Source organism: Anolis carolinensis, chromosome 6 (assembly GCF_035594765.1).
Source record: "Anolis carolinensis isolate JA03-04 chromosome 6, rAnoCar3.1.pri, whole genome shotgun sequence".
Taxonomy (NCBI): domain Eukaryota; kingdom Metazoa; phylum Chordata; class Lepidosauria; order Squamata; family Dactyloidae; genus Anolis; species Anolis carolinensis.
The window spans coordinates 43,501,341-43,518,701 of record NC_085846.1 but is presented as its reverse complement, the minus strand read 5'-3'; the positions used below and the strand labels follow the sequence as shown (position 1 = coordinate 43,518,701).

The following is a 17,361-nucleotide window of genomic DNA, read 5'->3' as shown; positions in this document are numbered from 1 at the left end:
CCCATGTGGTCTCTTTCACTTCTATGATTCTAACTGAATTATATGGCAGTGTAGACTCATATAATATAAATAAATAAATAAGGTAATAGGTCTTGAATCATTGCTCCATCTTTAAGTTGGGGCCCTTCCAGACAGGCCCTGTATCCCAGGATTTGATCCCAGGTTTTCTGTTTATCCCAGATTATCTGGCAGTGGGACTCATATAATCCAGTTTAAAGCCGAAAACCTGGGATCAGATCCTGGGATAGAAGGCCTGTCTGGAAGGGCCCTCAGTTCTTGTTGGCCACAAAGGACAATCGGTTCCACAATTGGCAGAAGTTTCTTTCTGGTTTCTTCTTATTTCCTTTCTCATGGTGACGGGTCACATCAAGACATTTTCCGCTGTGAATTAGCAAGAAGTTTTCCACCAAACACAAGTTGTTCTGATGGCACTCTGTTTTTTAGTGTCTATTGAGGATGAAGGTCCGCATAGTTAAAGCAATGGTATTCCCCGTAGTGACCTATGGATGCGAGGGCTGGACCATAAGGAAGGCTAAGTGAAGGAAGATAGATGTTTTTGAACTGTGGTGTTGGATGAAAATTCTGAGAGTTCCTTGGACCGCAAGAAGATCCAACCAGTCCATACTTCAGGAATTAATGCCCGACTGCTCACTGGAGGGAAGGATATTAGAGGCAAAGATGAAGTACTTTGGCCATATAATGAGAAGACAGGAAAGCTTGGAGAAGAGAATTATGCTGGGGGAAATGGGAGGAAAAAGCAAGAATGGCTGACCAAGGGCAAGATGGATGGATGGTATCCTTGAAGTGACTGGCTTGACCTTGATGGAGCTGGGGGTGGCGACGGCCCGCAGGGAGCTCTGGCATAGGCTGGTCCATTACGTCACGAAGAGTCAGAAGCGACTGAACGAATAAACAACAACAACATTGAAGACTTGTTTTGCATCTTTCCATTACACAAATGGTTTAACCACCAATGCACCAAGCTTGTGGTGACCACCTTTACCCCCACCTTCTCCTCCAAACACCACACAGTACTTACAGAGTGCACTTTGTACATTAAATGAGTAGGCTAACCAGGGGGAAATGCTGAACCATTTGGGTTGAAATCTTAGATGCCTCTTCTTATCCATAGGAAATATATATCCTGGAGTCTGTGGATTTTGCCCTAACTGAGCTTTTACTTGGTCATCAGAAACAGTCTTGTTCATATAAAGTCCAAGGTCTAACAATGACACAGATTCTTGTATTTACACCTGTTCCATGCTTTATTTGGCAAGACTTGGAATACATGAACCAGAGGTAGACACCCCTGTTTCCACAGTTTCCTCAGTTTTCACCTGCAGTTCAGGTCAACCCCCTCTCCCCTGTGTGCGTACCATAGGCTTTGTCTGCCAGCTGCAAGCAAGCCAACTTGGTCACATCCACTATGTCCGCTATTGCAGCTATTGCAATATAAATTGATAGAAAGGTATGTAATGATAGTGTGAATAAGCAAAATTTGGTTGAGATTTGGGTCCATATGGAGAAAGGCAGCATAGAAATTCCCGAAATAAATAAATAGATTTTATTAGTGGATCCACATATCCCCACTTGCCACATTCCTATAGACCTCTGAACAAACCTCTGAAGATGCCTGTCATAGATGCAGGTGAAACATCAGGAGAGAATGCTACTAGAACATGTCCATATAGCCCAAAAAACTCACAGCAACCCAACTGAGTATTAATCACCTTTATTAATGGCTTGGATGAAGGGTTAGTGGGCGTGCTTATCAAAATGACACCAAATTAGGAGGGAGAGCTAATACTCTAGAGGACAGGATCAGAATTCAAAATGACCGCAACAGATTAGAGAGCTGGGCCAAAACTAACAAAATAAATTTCAACAAGGATGAATGTTAGCTACTAGACTCAGGCAGAAAAAAAATAAAAATACAAAGATACATGTTGCGTGGCACCTGGCTCAACAACAGTCCATGTGAAAAAGATCTTGGGGTCTTTGTGGACAACAAGTTGAACATAAGCCAACAGTGTGATGCAGAAGCTAAAAAAGCCAATGGGATTTTGGGCTGCATCAAAAGAATGTCTGGAACGAGGGAAGTCACAGTGCCTCTATATTCTGCTTTGATTAGACTTGGAATACTGTGTCGAATTCTGTGCAACACAGTTTAAGAGATGTTGACAAGCTGGAAGGTGTCCAGAGGAGGACAACTAAAATGATCCCTATGAGGAGCATTTTAAAGAGCTGGGGATGTTTAGCCTGCCAAAGAGACGGTTGAGAGGAGACATGTATAAATATGTGAAAGGGTGCCATAAGGAACAGGAAGCAGGTTTGTTTTCTGCTGCCCTTGAAACTAGGAATCGGAGCAATGGGTTCAAATTGCAAGAAAGGAGATTCCACCTGAAAATTAGGGAAACCTTTTGACCGTAAAAGCTGTTCAGCAGTGGAACTCTCTGCCACAGAATGTGTTTCTTGCATGGCAGGGGTTGGACTAGATGGCCCATGTGATCTTTTCCAACTCTATGATTCTAAACCTGAGGCAGCAATCTGCTGGGATAAGTTTCTGAATCACTTTCACACTAGCCAGGAGTTCATAATGTCTGTGATTCATTGTCTTGGGTGAATTTCTCATTGCCTAGATAGCATAGCCAAGGCTGAAGAATGATGGGAGTTCTAGTCCAGCAAAATCTGGAGGGACACATGCCACCCATTCTTGGCCTAAAGTTAATAATATGAAACAATTCAAATTTCAAGGTATTGGTAATAATTGTACAAAGTGAAGGACAGAGTAGCAAAATGGAAGTTATCTGTGCAGTTGCAAACACATTTTTGAATGGAACAGAAACACTAACTTCTGTTCCATTCAGGACCATGAGGTATTGTTTAAATAATATAGTTGGGTTAGATTTAATGATACTGATATTTATTATTTAAATGTGTTATTATTTCTTTCATTGCCCTATTTAAATAATAAAGTTATATTACATTTTTTTTAAAAATTGGGGAATTGCACCCTTATGAGAATTCAATTGCTCATACATTTCACTTCCAATTTCTGACATTTTAGTAACTTAAAGCATCAGCTGAGCCTTTAGATATGCAGCCTTCAAAGCCACCATACATAAGAAAAGTATATTATATTTTATATTTTAATGTTTTCAATGAATATTTTGTAAATAAAGTTATATTATTATAATATTTATGTTCCACATTATTATCTAAAAAAACACCCAAAGTGCCGGTGCCGGTACAATATTTATGTAACAAAGTTTTTGGACACCCTATAGCAGGGGTCCCCAAACTAAGGCCCGCGGGCCACATGCGGCCCATCGGAGCCATTTATCCGGCCCCTGGGGTGGTGGCTCCCTCCTCTGCCAAGAAAGTGTGGTGTGGAGAAGGAGGAGAAGTTTCTTGTCAACCTCTCCTCATGGGCACTTTTCCGGCCGCTGCCGCCGAGGAAGGGCCTCATGAGGCGAGGAAAAGGTGTGCGGCTTTCCTCCCTCACACCATGGGCAGCTTTCCTGCTGCCACCACTAAGGAAGGGCCGCACGGGGCGAGGAAAAAGCATGCACCTTTCAGCCCTCGCCCCGCGGGCAGCTTTCCTGCTACTGCCGCCGAGGGAGGCAACGGGAAAGGTGCGCGCCGCGTGAGGGAGGAAAGAAAGGTGCACGCCTTTTCTTCGCCCTGCATGCACCTTTCCTGCTGCCTCCACTGAGAAAGAGCCGCACTGGGCGAGGGAAAGGCATGTGCCTTTCCTCTCTCACCTCGCGGGCAGCTTTCCCGCTGCCGCCGCCGAGGAAAGCAGCGTGAAAGGTGCGCGTGGGGTGAGAGAAGAGAGAAAGGCTCATGCCTTTTCCTCGTCCCACACACACCTTTCCCGCTGCCGCCGAGGAAGGGATGCACGGGGCGAGAAAAAGGCATGCGCCTTTCCTCCCTCGCCCTGCAGGCATCTTTCCCGCCGCCGCCTCTGACGAAGGCCTGCACGGGGCGAGGGAGGAGGGAAAGGTGCACGCTTTTCCTGCCTCCTTGCTCGCCTTGCATGCTCCTTTTCCGCCTCCTCCCCCACCTGGGATGGAGGAGTCAAAACAACAATGGAGGCATGCCTGTGGCAAAAGGTAGAGACCTCCCGTTTTATCTTGCCACGTAGACTCCCTCCTTTGCAACCCTGTCATGGATTCATTTTTCTTGAAGGCTAGCACTCTTCCAACCCCGAACATTACAGTATTATTATTATTATTATTATTATTATTATTATTATTATTATTGCCATTGTTGGTCAGGGGTGCTTTATGTTTTGGTTCACAAAGGGAGAAAGGGGTTGGACTATATGGCCCATGGGGTCTCTTCCAACCATGTTTATTATGGTGTTGTTGTTGTTGTTGTTGTTGTTGTTGTCATTGGGTGGCTATCTGTCAGCGGTGCTTTGATTATGGTGTGGTGCACAAAAGCAGAAGGGGGTTGGAGTAGATATCCCAAGGGGTCTCTTCCAACCCTCTATTATTTTTATGATGATGATGATTAACATTGAGGCTGTATTTGTTCCCTTTTTGTTTTGTTTTTTACTTCAAAATAAGATATGTGCAGTGTGCATAGGAATTTGTTCATAGTTTTTTTAAAAAAACTATAATTTGGCCCTCCAATGGTCTGAGGGACCGTGAACTGGCCCCCTGTTAAAAAAGTTTGGGGACCCCTGCCCTATAGAATGGGGAATCTTCAGAAAATCTCAGCAAATGTAATTGTGATTTCCACAATCTTTCTGTTTGTTATGCTACAAATTTGGGAACTGAAGAAAGACTTTATTGAAGGCAGAATACTTATTTTGGGAGGGGAAGAACCCCTCCCTTCCCTTTAGCTATTTTCTGTGAAAGCTTTAATTCTGCTTACTTCCTCTTTCATCTCTAACAAAGTAAAATCTGTGGGGAAGCTAATATTTAATTTTTAAGAGATATATTTATGTTGCCTCCTTTACTATACTACACAGATTAAAAATAATGCCAAAAGTCTACAAGTAATAAATAAAACCTAAAAGGTAAAACAATATGCCTTCTTCTTTGTCTCAAAATACTTAATGAAATAAACAAATGCCTTTATGTATTATATATCACAACTTTTAATCTGTTTCCCTTCAATATTCACATGCTGTAAATATTCTGCTCTTTCCTTCACTTCACCTACCACAGTGTGCCAAGTTATGCCCTAGTTTTGAATCTTAAAATCTGCTTTCCGTTTTTTTAACCCTAAATTTGGCAACAGTTTACCATATTCAGTTACTACAGACAAATGCCACTGTTGAAAAAAAAAGCAAAATTGTCTTCCATACACCATATTTATCTAGATACGGTTCATTTGCTTGTTTTTCATTCTTTTCAAACTATTGTTGTCGACCGCGTTTTAGGGGATCGGGCCCCTTAAGGAGAGAGCCGATCCGGTCCTGAGAGAACGGACCTTGGCGGAGCCAATAGGAAAATATGAGCCGCAATACAACCTGAAGCCGAAATGAAGAAGGTCCGCCAAAGTTGAAGGAAAATCCGCCAAGGAGTCTTTATTGAGCGATTCAGCTGAAAAGGACTCTAGTAGTGATCATTCAGTCTACTAGGGTACCACATAATCAAAATAAAGCCATATTTATACAAAGTTTCAGTCTGACAGCCCCTTGAATTTCCCGCCCCGCTCCCCCGCCCATCTGATCGCTGATAGGCTAGAAGGTTGAACGAGGCGGGCTTTCGTTTCCCGCCTTGCTCTGTTGGCCCAATAGGGAGCTGCTTTTTGTCCCCACTCGAGCCAATCAGGAAGGAGAAGGCGGGAGTTATTGAAACAATGAAGTGACAGAGCAGGGAAGATTGGATTATCTCCTGCTAGGCCGATTTCTAAAGGGATTAATGGTAGCAATCAAGGATGTCTGGGTTTCTGTCACGTATACAGATTTTAGATATGCCTTGGGGTGTCAGGGGTGGAAGTGGAGATGGGTGGTGATGAGCCATAATTGACAGGCTCTGCAGGGCGCCTTCCTGAGGTGTCCTGGTTTTTCCTTTGGATGAGATATGACAATGTTTGCCTTGGGGCGAATCACCTTTAGGTCAATACTCCGAATTCGGCGACTCAAGCCCTATATTGTCCATGCAATCTGAATTTGATTGGGTTAAGCGGTGGCGGATTATCCTTTTGTTTTTGGGAAGGGAAGCCTGGGTCATAAGAACTGGGATGGGTCCTGGGGTTCAGGTTGAGTTCAAAATATTTCCTATTTGATTTCATGATTTAACAATTATATGAAATAAAATGAAAAATAAAATAAAGTTGGAATATAAACCCTGCTGGGAAAAATACATATTTTCCGGGGATCCCAAAGAGTACAAATACATATAGGCAGATAGATAGATTTCATGGGAATAAGGGAGAATCCATAAGAGTAAGTTACATTGCATAAAGGGGAATCATAAATGATATAAACAATTGAAAATATTTGATAAGAACGAAGTTCATAACATCTGGGGAACCCAATATGGAAATTCATAAAAGTGGAGTTTCAGCAGCGTGATTTTACAATTCATGGAGTTAGCCCAACGATTAGAAATTCATACAACAGTGATTCATGAGGGTGTCCAGGTACATAGAATATGAAAATTCACGGATACATTGGAAAAAAAGTTCATTTGTGGTGGAAGGAATTCATAGAAATAGCATGGGGAAGAGGTACATGTGGGTTGCAGTCTTTGGAAATATAGGATTTCATAAGTTCAGGGGTAGGTCTGGGAAGAGTGTTCTTCTCATTCATAAAATTATGAAGGTGTGAATGAAACGTGGAGGGCGCCCGTCCAGGCACCCTTCTGGCAGCTGTAGAGAGGGTGAAGGTCCTTGGAGAACTATGTCTCCCCAGCGGGAGAGCGATCCCCCATCCCCAGTTCACAGAAAGGGACCAGTGATCTCTTAAAACCATCCCGCGGGTCGCGGGGAGAGGAAAGTCCGGGATAAGGCTGGAAAAGAGCAGTCTGGCTTGAAAAGAGCAGTCGGTCCCGTTTGACAGTCAGCTGATGAGGTGCCGAGAACTGGAACGATTTTGGTTCCGCTGGTGGTCCTCGGGTCAGGAGCCTTAGGAAGGGTTAGGACTAAAAGAGGAGCGTGCTAGGGGTAATTTTGATAAAGATATGAGCCAATTTGTATCGTCCGCCGTATTAACCTATGGCGGGGAAGCCTCCGCCAGGGTTTAAAGGTCGGACGGGTTAGAGAGAGAGAGGGGGGGGGAATTGCGTGCAAAAGAAGGAGTCAGAGAAAGACACAAAATAACCAGATAGAGAGTGTTACTGTTAAAAATGAATGCTACTTTTATTGGGGGGATTTGTTACATAGTTCAGGGAAGGGGAAAGTGAAGAAAAAAAGATCTTTTAATAATAGTCTGCTGCGGTCCCGCTCCGTTCCTTTTGGTGATGGATCTGCGGAACTCTCCGCTGCAGGTTCAAATCAATTTGAAAGCCGGGGCCACGGTCATCACTATGATCCCCAAAATTAGTGAGCTAGATTATAGACTTAAGGCATCGTATAAATGTTTCCTGATAGAAAAAAATCCCTCCAAATTCTTACCATTCTTTTAAATGCAATTTGGATAATGTGACTAAATGGTTTCGTGCACATTTTACAGATTATGCACTATGTAGTAGTATCACATGATGATAATTTAATAATTGCATTAGAATGTTACTATATTGGGTTTCCCATACAATTTCAATCCAAAATTCCAAGACTTTTGATTGTTAACATTGTTATTTTTTTATTACTGACATTTGGAGTGTCTTGATCCATACCTCCTCCATGTGGATACCCTGGTCAGATCAAGATAGTTACTGGCATCTTTATTTTTGGCATGTGTTTGGTGCCTCTTCCTTTATGCTCAGGCCTAGATTAGGTTCTTGCTGAATGAGGCTGATTTTTTGAAATCCAATAGGCACCATTTCATCTGGAATACTGTATTCTGGAATAAATCTTATTAAGTGCTCTAACTAATAATCTAATTCAGCCTTTAGCATATGTGACATAATTCTGTGGGTTGACATCTGTTTGCTAATGTCTAAATTTGGTCATTCGCACCCAAAGGTTTCCATAATCATAAAATCATGAGCTAGAAGCACCCACAAAGGCCATCTAGTCCAATCACCTATACAAAGCACTTCCAAGATATGGCCATCCAACCTTTGCTTAGAAGTCTCTGAAGAAGGAGAGTGCCCCCTCACCACTATAAGGTGACAATCCATCGAGGGGAAGAGTAATTGTAAGATATTGCTGATGGTTGTAATCATTTACAAAGATATTTGGAGCTTGCATGCAGTAGTCCCACAATTCTCATTTCCTCTGAGTTGGAGCAATAATTTAGAATTTTTGCCAAACATTGAAACTCTTTCTGTTTCTAATAGATGTATCCAGACGACCAGCCTGGGATTTGAAAATTGATCAAGCCTTACTACAAGTTCATAATGAATTAATCAATGAGAACTTGACTGTCTACTGGCTCTCAGATTATTGTTATCAGGTAACTCATGTTTGTTAGTATATGTGTGTGTGAACTCTTGAATACCATCTTAAGAATCCAGCAATTGGAAAAAAATGATGTGAAAGGGATAAAGTTTAGTATTTCATCATTTTAAATAAAGTGGCATTTCCCACATAGTCTTTAATTGGGAAAGAAGATTTAGGATAACAAAAAGAATGGCCCCAAGGGCCCAGCACTCTGGGAAAGGCCTGAAACTTATAGTTATGCCATTCAGCAGAATATCTCAAGGGAAAGTGATGAAAGCTAGAGAAGAAAACAGATTATAGGGTTGTCCATATTTGAGCTCATTATGAATTTACCCTCTTGTTTTAGTACAGAAACAGAAAGCCATTAAACCACATGTATTTTCTAGAATTCACCCTGTTATTTGCTAAATAGTAGTAGATAGCAGGGTAGGGAGTCATGGCAGGGGGCAGACAATGGAAAGCAGAGTACCTGTCTAGGGAACTAGTTCAGATGTTCTCTTAAACACGTTTAAAGCTAAAACTAGAAGACTTCCAGTCATTTTCACATCCCAATTTTTGGTACTATAAATTTTCAGGTGAAAGCTTAAGTGGGGCTACTAAGAGATACTGAAGTATCTTGATTTTTATCCACGCTTACACTTGTGTCCTGCCTCTTGTGAGCAATTCTACAAACTTAGAGAAAGAAATGAGATGTTGGTTGGAGGAAAAGAATCTAATAGAGGCAGTCCCTGTCATGATAACTGATCAGTTGCAAGTGACAATGGATGTGAACTTGATGGGGAGCTCACTGAGATCATTTCAGCTCAGTTTGTGGAGTCAAGCATACAGAATTCACAACATCTAATTCATAGAGCTTAAGGTGGTGAGTTTAGCTCTACTTTATCAAACAATCAGTCAAAACTTTATTATAACCCAAAGACCCGATTGGCTTAACGGTAAAAGGTGCATAACTGCAAACAGATTAATGAACTGATAAAACTAATTAGACACAGGACAACGTGCAATACAAGATGCATACGAACAGGGGTAGGAACACTGCAAATAGATACACGGCAAGTTTCAGCCGGAGTCTAATACAGGGTGTCTTATCCTGGCTACCTCAGAGAGAAACTTGGCAACAGCCAAGGTCACCTGGAGAATATTGTCTCCTAATAAAAACTTTTAATGGAATTGGACTGATCTACTGGGTAAGTTTCTCAGTAGTGGGTTAATAATATGTAGCCAAGCCTGCTAATAAACTGCAGGACAATAAAACGTGATAAATACATTCAGCATCTTGATTATTGCATGGGCAAAGTATGGGACTCCTGCCAATCTACCTTGAAGCACTTCAATCAGGAACACCTTGCATCTTGCTTTGGAGAATAGGCAGCGATGTTTGCCAACAGTCAGGTTCTTAAGATAATTTGCTTCAGCATAGTGTATACTCAGGTTGCCTGTAACACTGTCAGAGATTAAATGTGTCCTTCTGTTTTTGCAACATGGTTTGACAAAGGGAATACAGCTGAACATGTTGAAGCATCACATGTGGCCATTGTCAACCATTTTGAAGTGTGAATGAGAATCATTGCAGCACATCCTCATGCGAAAAGATTTCTAAGAGGTTCAATATTATCTATGAACTATGCATAAGATTCCATTTTGGAACTTGAATTTAAGTTTGAATAGGTTAACATTTGACTTTAGAGCCAACATTTATGCCATTTCTAAATAAGTGTTTAAGGATACTATACATTTGCCACTATACATTTGCACTAACCTGAAGCATCCATCAGAGTGGAGATGGCATATCTTGGATATTTGGCATGCAGTGAAAATGCAATTTCAAAGGACTAACCTTGTTTGTTTCATTCAACTGATGGTTATTAAATCAGAAAGTAGCCACGTGTTATAACACATTTCTCTGTTACAACTTGGAAAAGAAAACTTGTCCTGCAAATGTGTGGCCACATTCAACAGTGGTGTCCTATGTGGTAAAATCATGTGTAAAGAGCATTTGTGATGCAGCAGGATGGTCTGCGTTGAGTAATTTTATAAGGCACTAGCTGTACCCAGCCATGCGTTGCTGTGGCCCAATCTGGTTAGATAAAACATCTGGGCGTCTCCTGGGCAACATCCTTGGAGGGAGGAGGAAGGAAAGGTGTGGGTACTAGGGTGCCTTGGGGCATGAGGAGAGCACTCTCTCTCTTACAGGCCTGGTCCAACTTGGACCCTCCCTCCAGGTGTCTTGGACTTCAACTCCCACCATTCCTAACAGACTCAGGTCCCTTTCTATTTCTATTCCCTTTCTTTTTCTGCTTAAGCATCTGAAGGCCTTCTCTCTCCATCGGGAGAGGCCTTCGTGAAGGAAAAAATGACTTGAGGAATTCGTTCCCCTCATGCTGTGCAGCCACGCCCACTCCGTTTGCTAAAGGGTGGAGACTGCTTGGCCATTGCGCCATTGCTAAGGGTAGGGGCCATCTGTTACAACAGTTGCTTAGGAAGAGGGGAATGCTTGGCCATTGCTGAGGGGGGGGGGAAGCCATCTGTTAGGACGGTAGCTAAAAGTGGAGGTGACTGTTTGGCTATTACTTTTGGGTTTGTTTTTACCTCTCTCAGGTGGGTTAGGTTTGTGAGAGTAGGCTTGCCAGTTTGAATGCTATGTTGTGTCCAAATTTCATAGCCATCGGTGGAATAGTTTGGGAGAAATAATGTCCCTAATGGACAGACATTACATTTTTATTTATATAGATTACAAAGTGGACATGTTTCAATAAGTAGAGGCTGCTTTGGACAAGATGATATTGCAATTAGTGAATTGTAGAACTGGATAGTTCCTAATTGTGGTGGATTGCTCCTCATGTTATCCCGAGAATGAGAGACTGGGCTAACTGTGAAGATGCATTCTGAAATGGGAGGAGGAGCAATCCAAACATGCCCTTGGGATTATTATTTTTTTAAGGAGGAAAGGAAAGGAATTGAACATGGGTTTATAGCCAATGTTTGGGTAGTTATGTTTGTGAAATTATGAATTAGGCACACCTGAATTGGCTTAGCAGAGAGTCAAAAAAGAACTAACAAAAAAAAAAAGAAAAAAGAAAAAAAGAAAAGAAAGTGGGCTTCTGCCAGTTTGTTTGGTATGCAAGATGGATCCAGTCATGGTGGATTGCTTTTCCTGCCTTCCCAGAATGAATCTTCATGGTCAAACCCATTTCTCAGTTATTTCTTTGTTCAAAGCAGACAATCCCTTTGCTTAAAACAGGATTAGGTTACTTGAGCACTCTTCTGCCCTGGCTACTTCCAGACTGTCAAATGTGCTATAATATATATTTTTTTAAAACATGGCTGGATGCTCACTTCTGGTTTTGAAAAACAAGTATTTTGGATGTTAAAAGATATGGAGAGAGGAGACCTGTGACTGGTTAAAAGATAAATCAGAGCTCCAGAACCTGAAATTAATCTTTTTTCCCCTAAGAAATGTGGTTTTATATATATGTGTGTATGTGTGTGTGTTACTTACTTTACTTACTTAGGCGATCCCTCGTAGCTCGAGGACGATTGTCTTCCATCTTGGGGGTGGGTTCTTAGGTGGCTGAAGAGACCGATTCTTGACCCGCATATTCTCCCGCAGTGAGGACAGTGGTTTCCAGGTGGAAGGTGGTCCCGGTCGGGGTTAGCTTGACGCTCCTTCCTCTTGGCACGTTTCACCCTTAGGCCCTCCGTTCATGCCTCTTCGTACTCCGCAGCACTGCTGGTCCCAGCTGATCTCCAATTAGACCGCTCAAGGGCCAGGGCTTCCCAGTTCTCAGTGTCTATGCCACAGTTTTTAAGGTTTGCTTTGAGCCCATCTTTAAATCTCTTTTCCTGCCCACCAACATTCCGTTTCCCATTCTTGAGTTCGGAGTAGAGTAGCTGCTTTGGGAGCCAGTGATCGGGCATTCGGACAACGTGGCCAGTCCAGCGGAGTTGATGGCGTAGGAGGATCGCTTCAATGCTGGTGGTCTTTGCTTCTTCCAGCACACTATTTGTCTGCCTGTCTACCCTGCGAAACGTGGACTGTGTACAGACGTCACACCAAACTCCTGGAGCGTTTCCATCAGCGTTGCCTCAGGAAAATCCTGCAAATCTCTTGGGTGTGTGTGTGTGTGTGATCCAATTGCTTGGGGGCATGGGGGGGAGACAGTGTAGCCTTCTATGGGCTCAGGCTGCATTTTCACATGTTAAGTGTGGGTATTTTTCCTTATCTAGACAGCTCTGTTCCTTCGTGATCTTCATTTCTTTTTCAATATTTTCCAGTGCTTGTATCAAGAGCTCATTTCTGTCCCCATGAACAGCATTGGAACTGGCCCTGTGGATTCTCAGCATGCAGTCACCCTAATAGTTAATGGTAGTAACAGCAAACAACTTTGCAGGTTGGTATCTGATTTTTAAAAGACGTGTCTTAAAATAACTCCAAGTTGCTGGCTTTTTCAGTATTCCCATGGCTATGGTCATACAGGTTGACTACCCCTAATTTGAAATGCTTGGGATTTGATATGTTTTGGATTTTGTCCCCCCCCCCCCCCCAGATTTTGGAATACCTGTATTTCCATATATATGCATAATGAGATATCTTAGAGATGGAACCAAATCTAAGTATAAAGTATATTTATCTTTACACGCACGCATACACACACACACACACACGATCTGAATATGATTTTATACAGTATTTTAAATAATTTTGTGCATGAAACAAAGGTTGTGAACAAAGCAACTTATGTGGACAATTTATGATTTCAGGAGTATTTAGATTTCTGTATAAGGGGTGCTCAATCTATATTGTTAATGGGAACAGATATTTATTGGAAGTCCACTATGGGGGTAATTGCTCTAGAATGAAATTTTATTTTAGGTATTTTATTTCACTTTTTACATACTGTTATGTAAACATTGTTGCACAGATCATTCTTATTGGAAACAGTGAATAAATCCCCAATGCTTGATGCATCAGTACTAAGAAAGAGTGAAAGAAGCACAGACTGGAGGCGTTAGATATATATGTGTGTATTGAGAAATAAGAAGCTATTGTGAAGAGGAATGCTTAAACGAATAGCATTTTGCAAAGCAGAGGGAGAACACCCAAGTATGTTTAAAACACTTTATTTCTACAAAGGATTTAAATGGTTTAGAGATGTATCTATAAGCATCAGGGCAGGGAAGGTATAATGTCTCTCCCCAAAACAGGTGGAAATCCAGATGCTGCTGGATTTCTCACTCCCAACAGCTCCAGCCAGCATCACAGCGGGGAGGAATGGCGTGAGGTTCAGTTTGACAACATAGAGGAGGGAGGGAGCACACAATTCCCCTCTGCAGGCATTTTAGTCATATGTGAATGCTTTTGGGAAGAAAAATTGTATCTGTTTTTCAAGTCATGTTAACACTGTTATTTATATTTATCTTCTGTGGTACAGAGTCACATTGTATTGTACCAGTATAATTTCATTATCAATTTGATTTAAAATAACACGACAATACATTTCTCTTCACTGTTTGCAGGATACATTATCATTTTGGAGAATTTGGAAACTATTCTCTGATGGTTAAGAATCTCCACAACAACATCTTGCAGTTTTCATGCAATATCATCATCAATCAAAATCCTTTCAACAGCAATCTTCGTATGTTACTTTGTGCTTCTGTTATATAAATATTGCAGTCGTTTCTAAGTACTTGTTATCTCTGAATTCCAGTAAAAGAGCGCTTAGCTTCCATTAGATTATTGCAATGTTATCTGCAATGTTTTGATTTGCACCCATTTCTCAATTGTCACTTACTTACTGAACAAGTGGATTTTCAAAGGATGCAACTTAAATTTCAACTTGGGGGTGATTTGAGTAACCCCTCATCTCCTACTCAACCTGTTTAGCCAGTTTTTCCTACTCTCTCTGTAGCCTAAAAAGGGCAGTCTAACATATTCAGCAAAGAGCCTTTTGTTCTCACAAGTATACAGTGAAGGTTTCAAATTAAAACATTCTGTAACAAACAAAGAAACAGATAGAGGATCCAAAACCTCAAACAGAAGGAGCCCCTGGTGGTGCAGTGGGTTAAACCCTTATGCCAGTAGGACTGATAACTTGAAGGTTGGGATACTGACCTGAAGGTTACCGGTTCGAATCCAACCCGGGGAGAGTGCAGATGAGCTCTCTCTATCAGCTCCAGCTCCATACAGGGACATAAGAGAAGCCTCCCTCAAGGATGGTAAAAACATAAAAACATCAGGGCGTCCCCTGGGCAATGTCCTTGCAGACGGCCAATTCTATCACACCAGAAGCGACTTGCAGGGCGTCCCTTGGGTCATCCTTGCAGATGGCCAATTCTCTCACACCAGAAGTGATTTGATTTGTCAAGATGCTCCTGACACGGGGGAAAAAACCTCAAACAAAAACAGCTGGGTTTTTTAAAAGTCCTGCACTGCTGTAACTAGGGGTTAGAAAGGAAAGTTGTTTTAGAACATTGTGCAAGGATGTATCCACTATTTCTTTTCGTAATAGTTTTTCCTGGGCAATCTAGCATCACCTAGATGGCACTGGGCAAAATCCCCAGTTGGTTGTGTGGACACCAAGAGGGTTACATCACACTGCCTTCCTCTCTCCTGGATCTCCAATAAAACCATATTGATAAAGCTTTATATTCTGATATGATTAAATAGAACTGTGGGCTAAGTAACCTGGTCTGTAACTGTTAACATGCCATCAATTCAACTTATGGTTACGATTTCCTCAGATTTTCTGGTTAAGATTTATTCAGAGGAGGTTTGCCCTTGCCTTCCTCTGAGGTTGAGACAGCATTACTTGCCCAACACCATCCAGTAAGTTTTCATAGCTGAGTAGGGATTTGAGTTCTGTACCTTATCTCTTATCAAAATAATATTTGAACCCTGATTTCTTGGTCTCCGTCCAACATTCAAGCCAGTATGTCATGGTGGCTTTCTTAAACGTTGTTGTTTGACTTCAAGTCATTTCTTACTTATAGAAACCTCAAGGCAAGCCTATCACAGGGTTTTCATTGGCAAAATTTGTCAGAGGATGGGGTTGCCTTTGCCTTCATTTGAAGCTAAGAGAGCATGACTTGTCCAGGGCTACATAGTGGGTTCCCATGGCTGATTGTGGGTCCCAACCCTGGACTTCCTGAAACAGCCCAACACTAATCAATAGACGACATGTGTCAAACTCAAGGCAAGTGGGCTAAATCTGTTCACCATGTCATTTTATGTGACTCTCTAGATGCTATGATGCAGCAACAACTGGAATACTGCAGTATGTTCTACTTAGTCAGGATATGGCTTTGAATTTAGATATAAGGATGTGATGTTTAACTTTAAAATTCCCTTTAGCCTTTCCCCAACCTCAGAGCCACAAGGGCTGTTGGGTTGCCATTCTCATTATCTCCAGTCCGCATAATAAAAAATGATGGGAGTTGTCATTCAGTAACATCTGGAGACCCAAATTGGGTAAAAACTAAAAAGCACTGTCCACTATGTAAAAAATTATAGTTGGCCCTTTGTATCCATGGATTCAATGGCCCTTTGAAGGCAACCATAAGTCTGATGTGGCCCTTGATAAAAATGAGTTTGATGCTTCTGAATAGACCATGCTGGCTCTTGGCTGTCTTAAATAGAAATTTCAAAATGGTTTGCAATCAGCAAATAATATTTAGCACACTATCTAGAAATATTCTTATGATAGCACATCATATGTTTTGTCTTAGTGTTCATGTCTTCAAACCTTAGACTGAGTTCTATAAAAAGCCTGACAAAATTTAAAAGGTCCTTTAATTTTGCCAATATGAGAGGTTTTTGCACAGAGTGTGCACTTTATGACTTGTAGAAATTAAAGATTAATTCATTTTTTGTATTTTCTTTTGTACAGCTATTTTCTTTGCATTCCTTATCTATGTGGTTATTTTCAGTATTCTGATGTTGGGACAATTTTGCATGAAGTAAGTAAATATCTGAATGTGATGGTCCTAAATGTAATGTAAATTTTTTGTATGTTAAGTTCTTCAATGGAGACTATTCTCTAAATATCCATTTTATCCTCTAAACGGCCTTTTCTTAGTAGGTACAAAGACAAGTTAGAATTCTCTGCTTAAACTGTTTTTTAAAAATTGTTTATTTTTTATTTATTGTGTCAGAAGCGAATTGAGAATACAGTTAGAATATATAGAAAAACCATAAACAAAGTTAAGAACTTGACATTATGCTCAATTTCCTTTGACTAGAATTTAATTTAATTGTTTATTAAAATATGTGTATTTCATCTCTATCCAAAGATTTCAGAATGATGTATAATAAAACCCATTTTAATAATTTAATATATAGAGTATCTATTGACATCAAATCAATTTATTTCTCTGAGTCTTTACCATTTGTGCGTTCAAATTGCCTGTTGACTTATTTTTTTAATGGGGTTTTCTAAGACAAGGAATACTCAAGAGGTGGTTTTGACAGTTCCTTCTTTTGTAATATAGCCAACAGCACCTGGTATTTCGTTAGCTATCACCCATCCAAGCACAGGCATGTCCTGCTTTTTGATGATCCATTCTTTCAATCCTTCTCCATTATAACCAGAACCCATACATTCAGTGTGTGATTCATTCTTTCAAATGATTTTGTCATGTTCGTATGATACTTTTGCAACCAGAAGCTGTTTTTCGGTCAATTGACTCAGTGCCATCTTCTCATTCAGTTTGTGTGTTATTTCTTGAGTTATTTCTGATTATCTCTTAGAAATTGTGTACTGTGTGTCTCTTATATTTGTTCATATAATATAGTTTTCATACTTATATTTGTGCTTATATATAGCACATTATTTGGCAATGAGGGTTCCACATTGT

General features: G+C 41.0%; 1 protein-coding gene across 1 annotated transcript in view; it reads left to right on the top strand.

Moving 5' to 3' along the window:
* hgsnat (heparan-alpha-glucosaminide N-acetyltransferase) overlaps nt 1–17,361 on the top strand; it is a 38,944-nt gene that overhangs the window by 1,282 nt on the left and 20,301 nt on the right. Inside the window, exons 2-5 of the mRNA XM_008113068.3 lie at nt 8,403–8,518; nt 12,781–12,896; nt 14,023–14,144; nt 16,395–16,464. Coding sequence (XP_008111275.2) covers nt 8,403–8,518; nt 12,781–12,896; nt 14,023–14,144; nt 16,395–16,464 — 424 coding nt within the window. The remainder of the gene's footprint in view (nt 1–8,402; nt 8,519–12,780; nt 12,897–14,022; nt 14,145–16,394; nt 16,465–17,361) is intronic.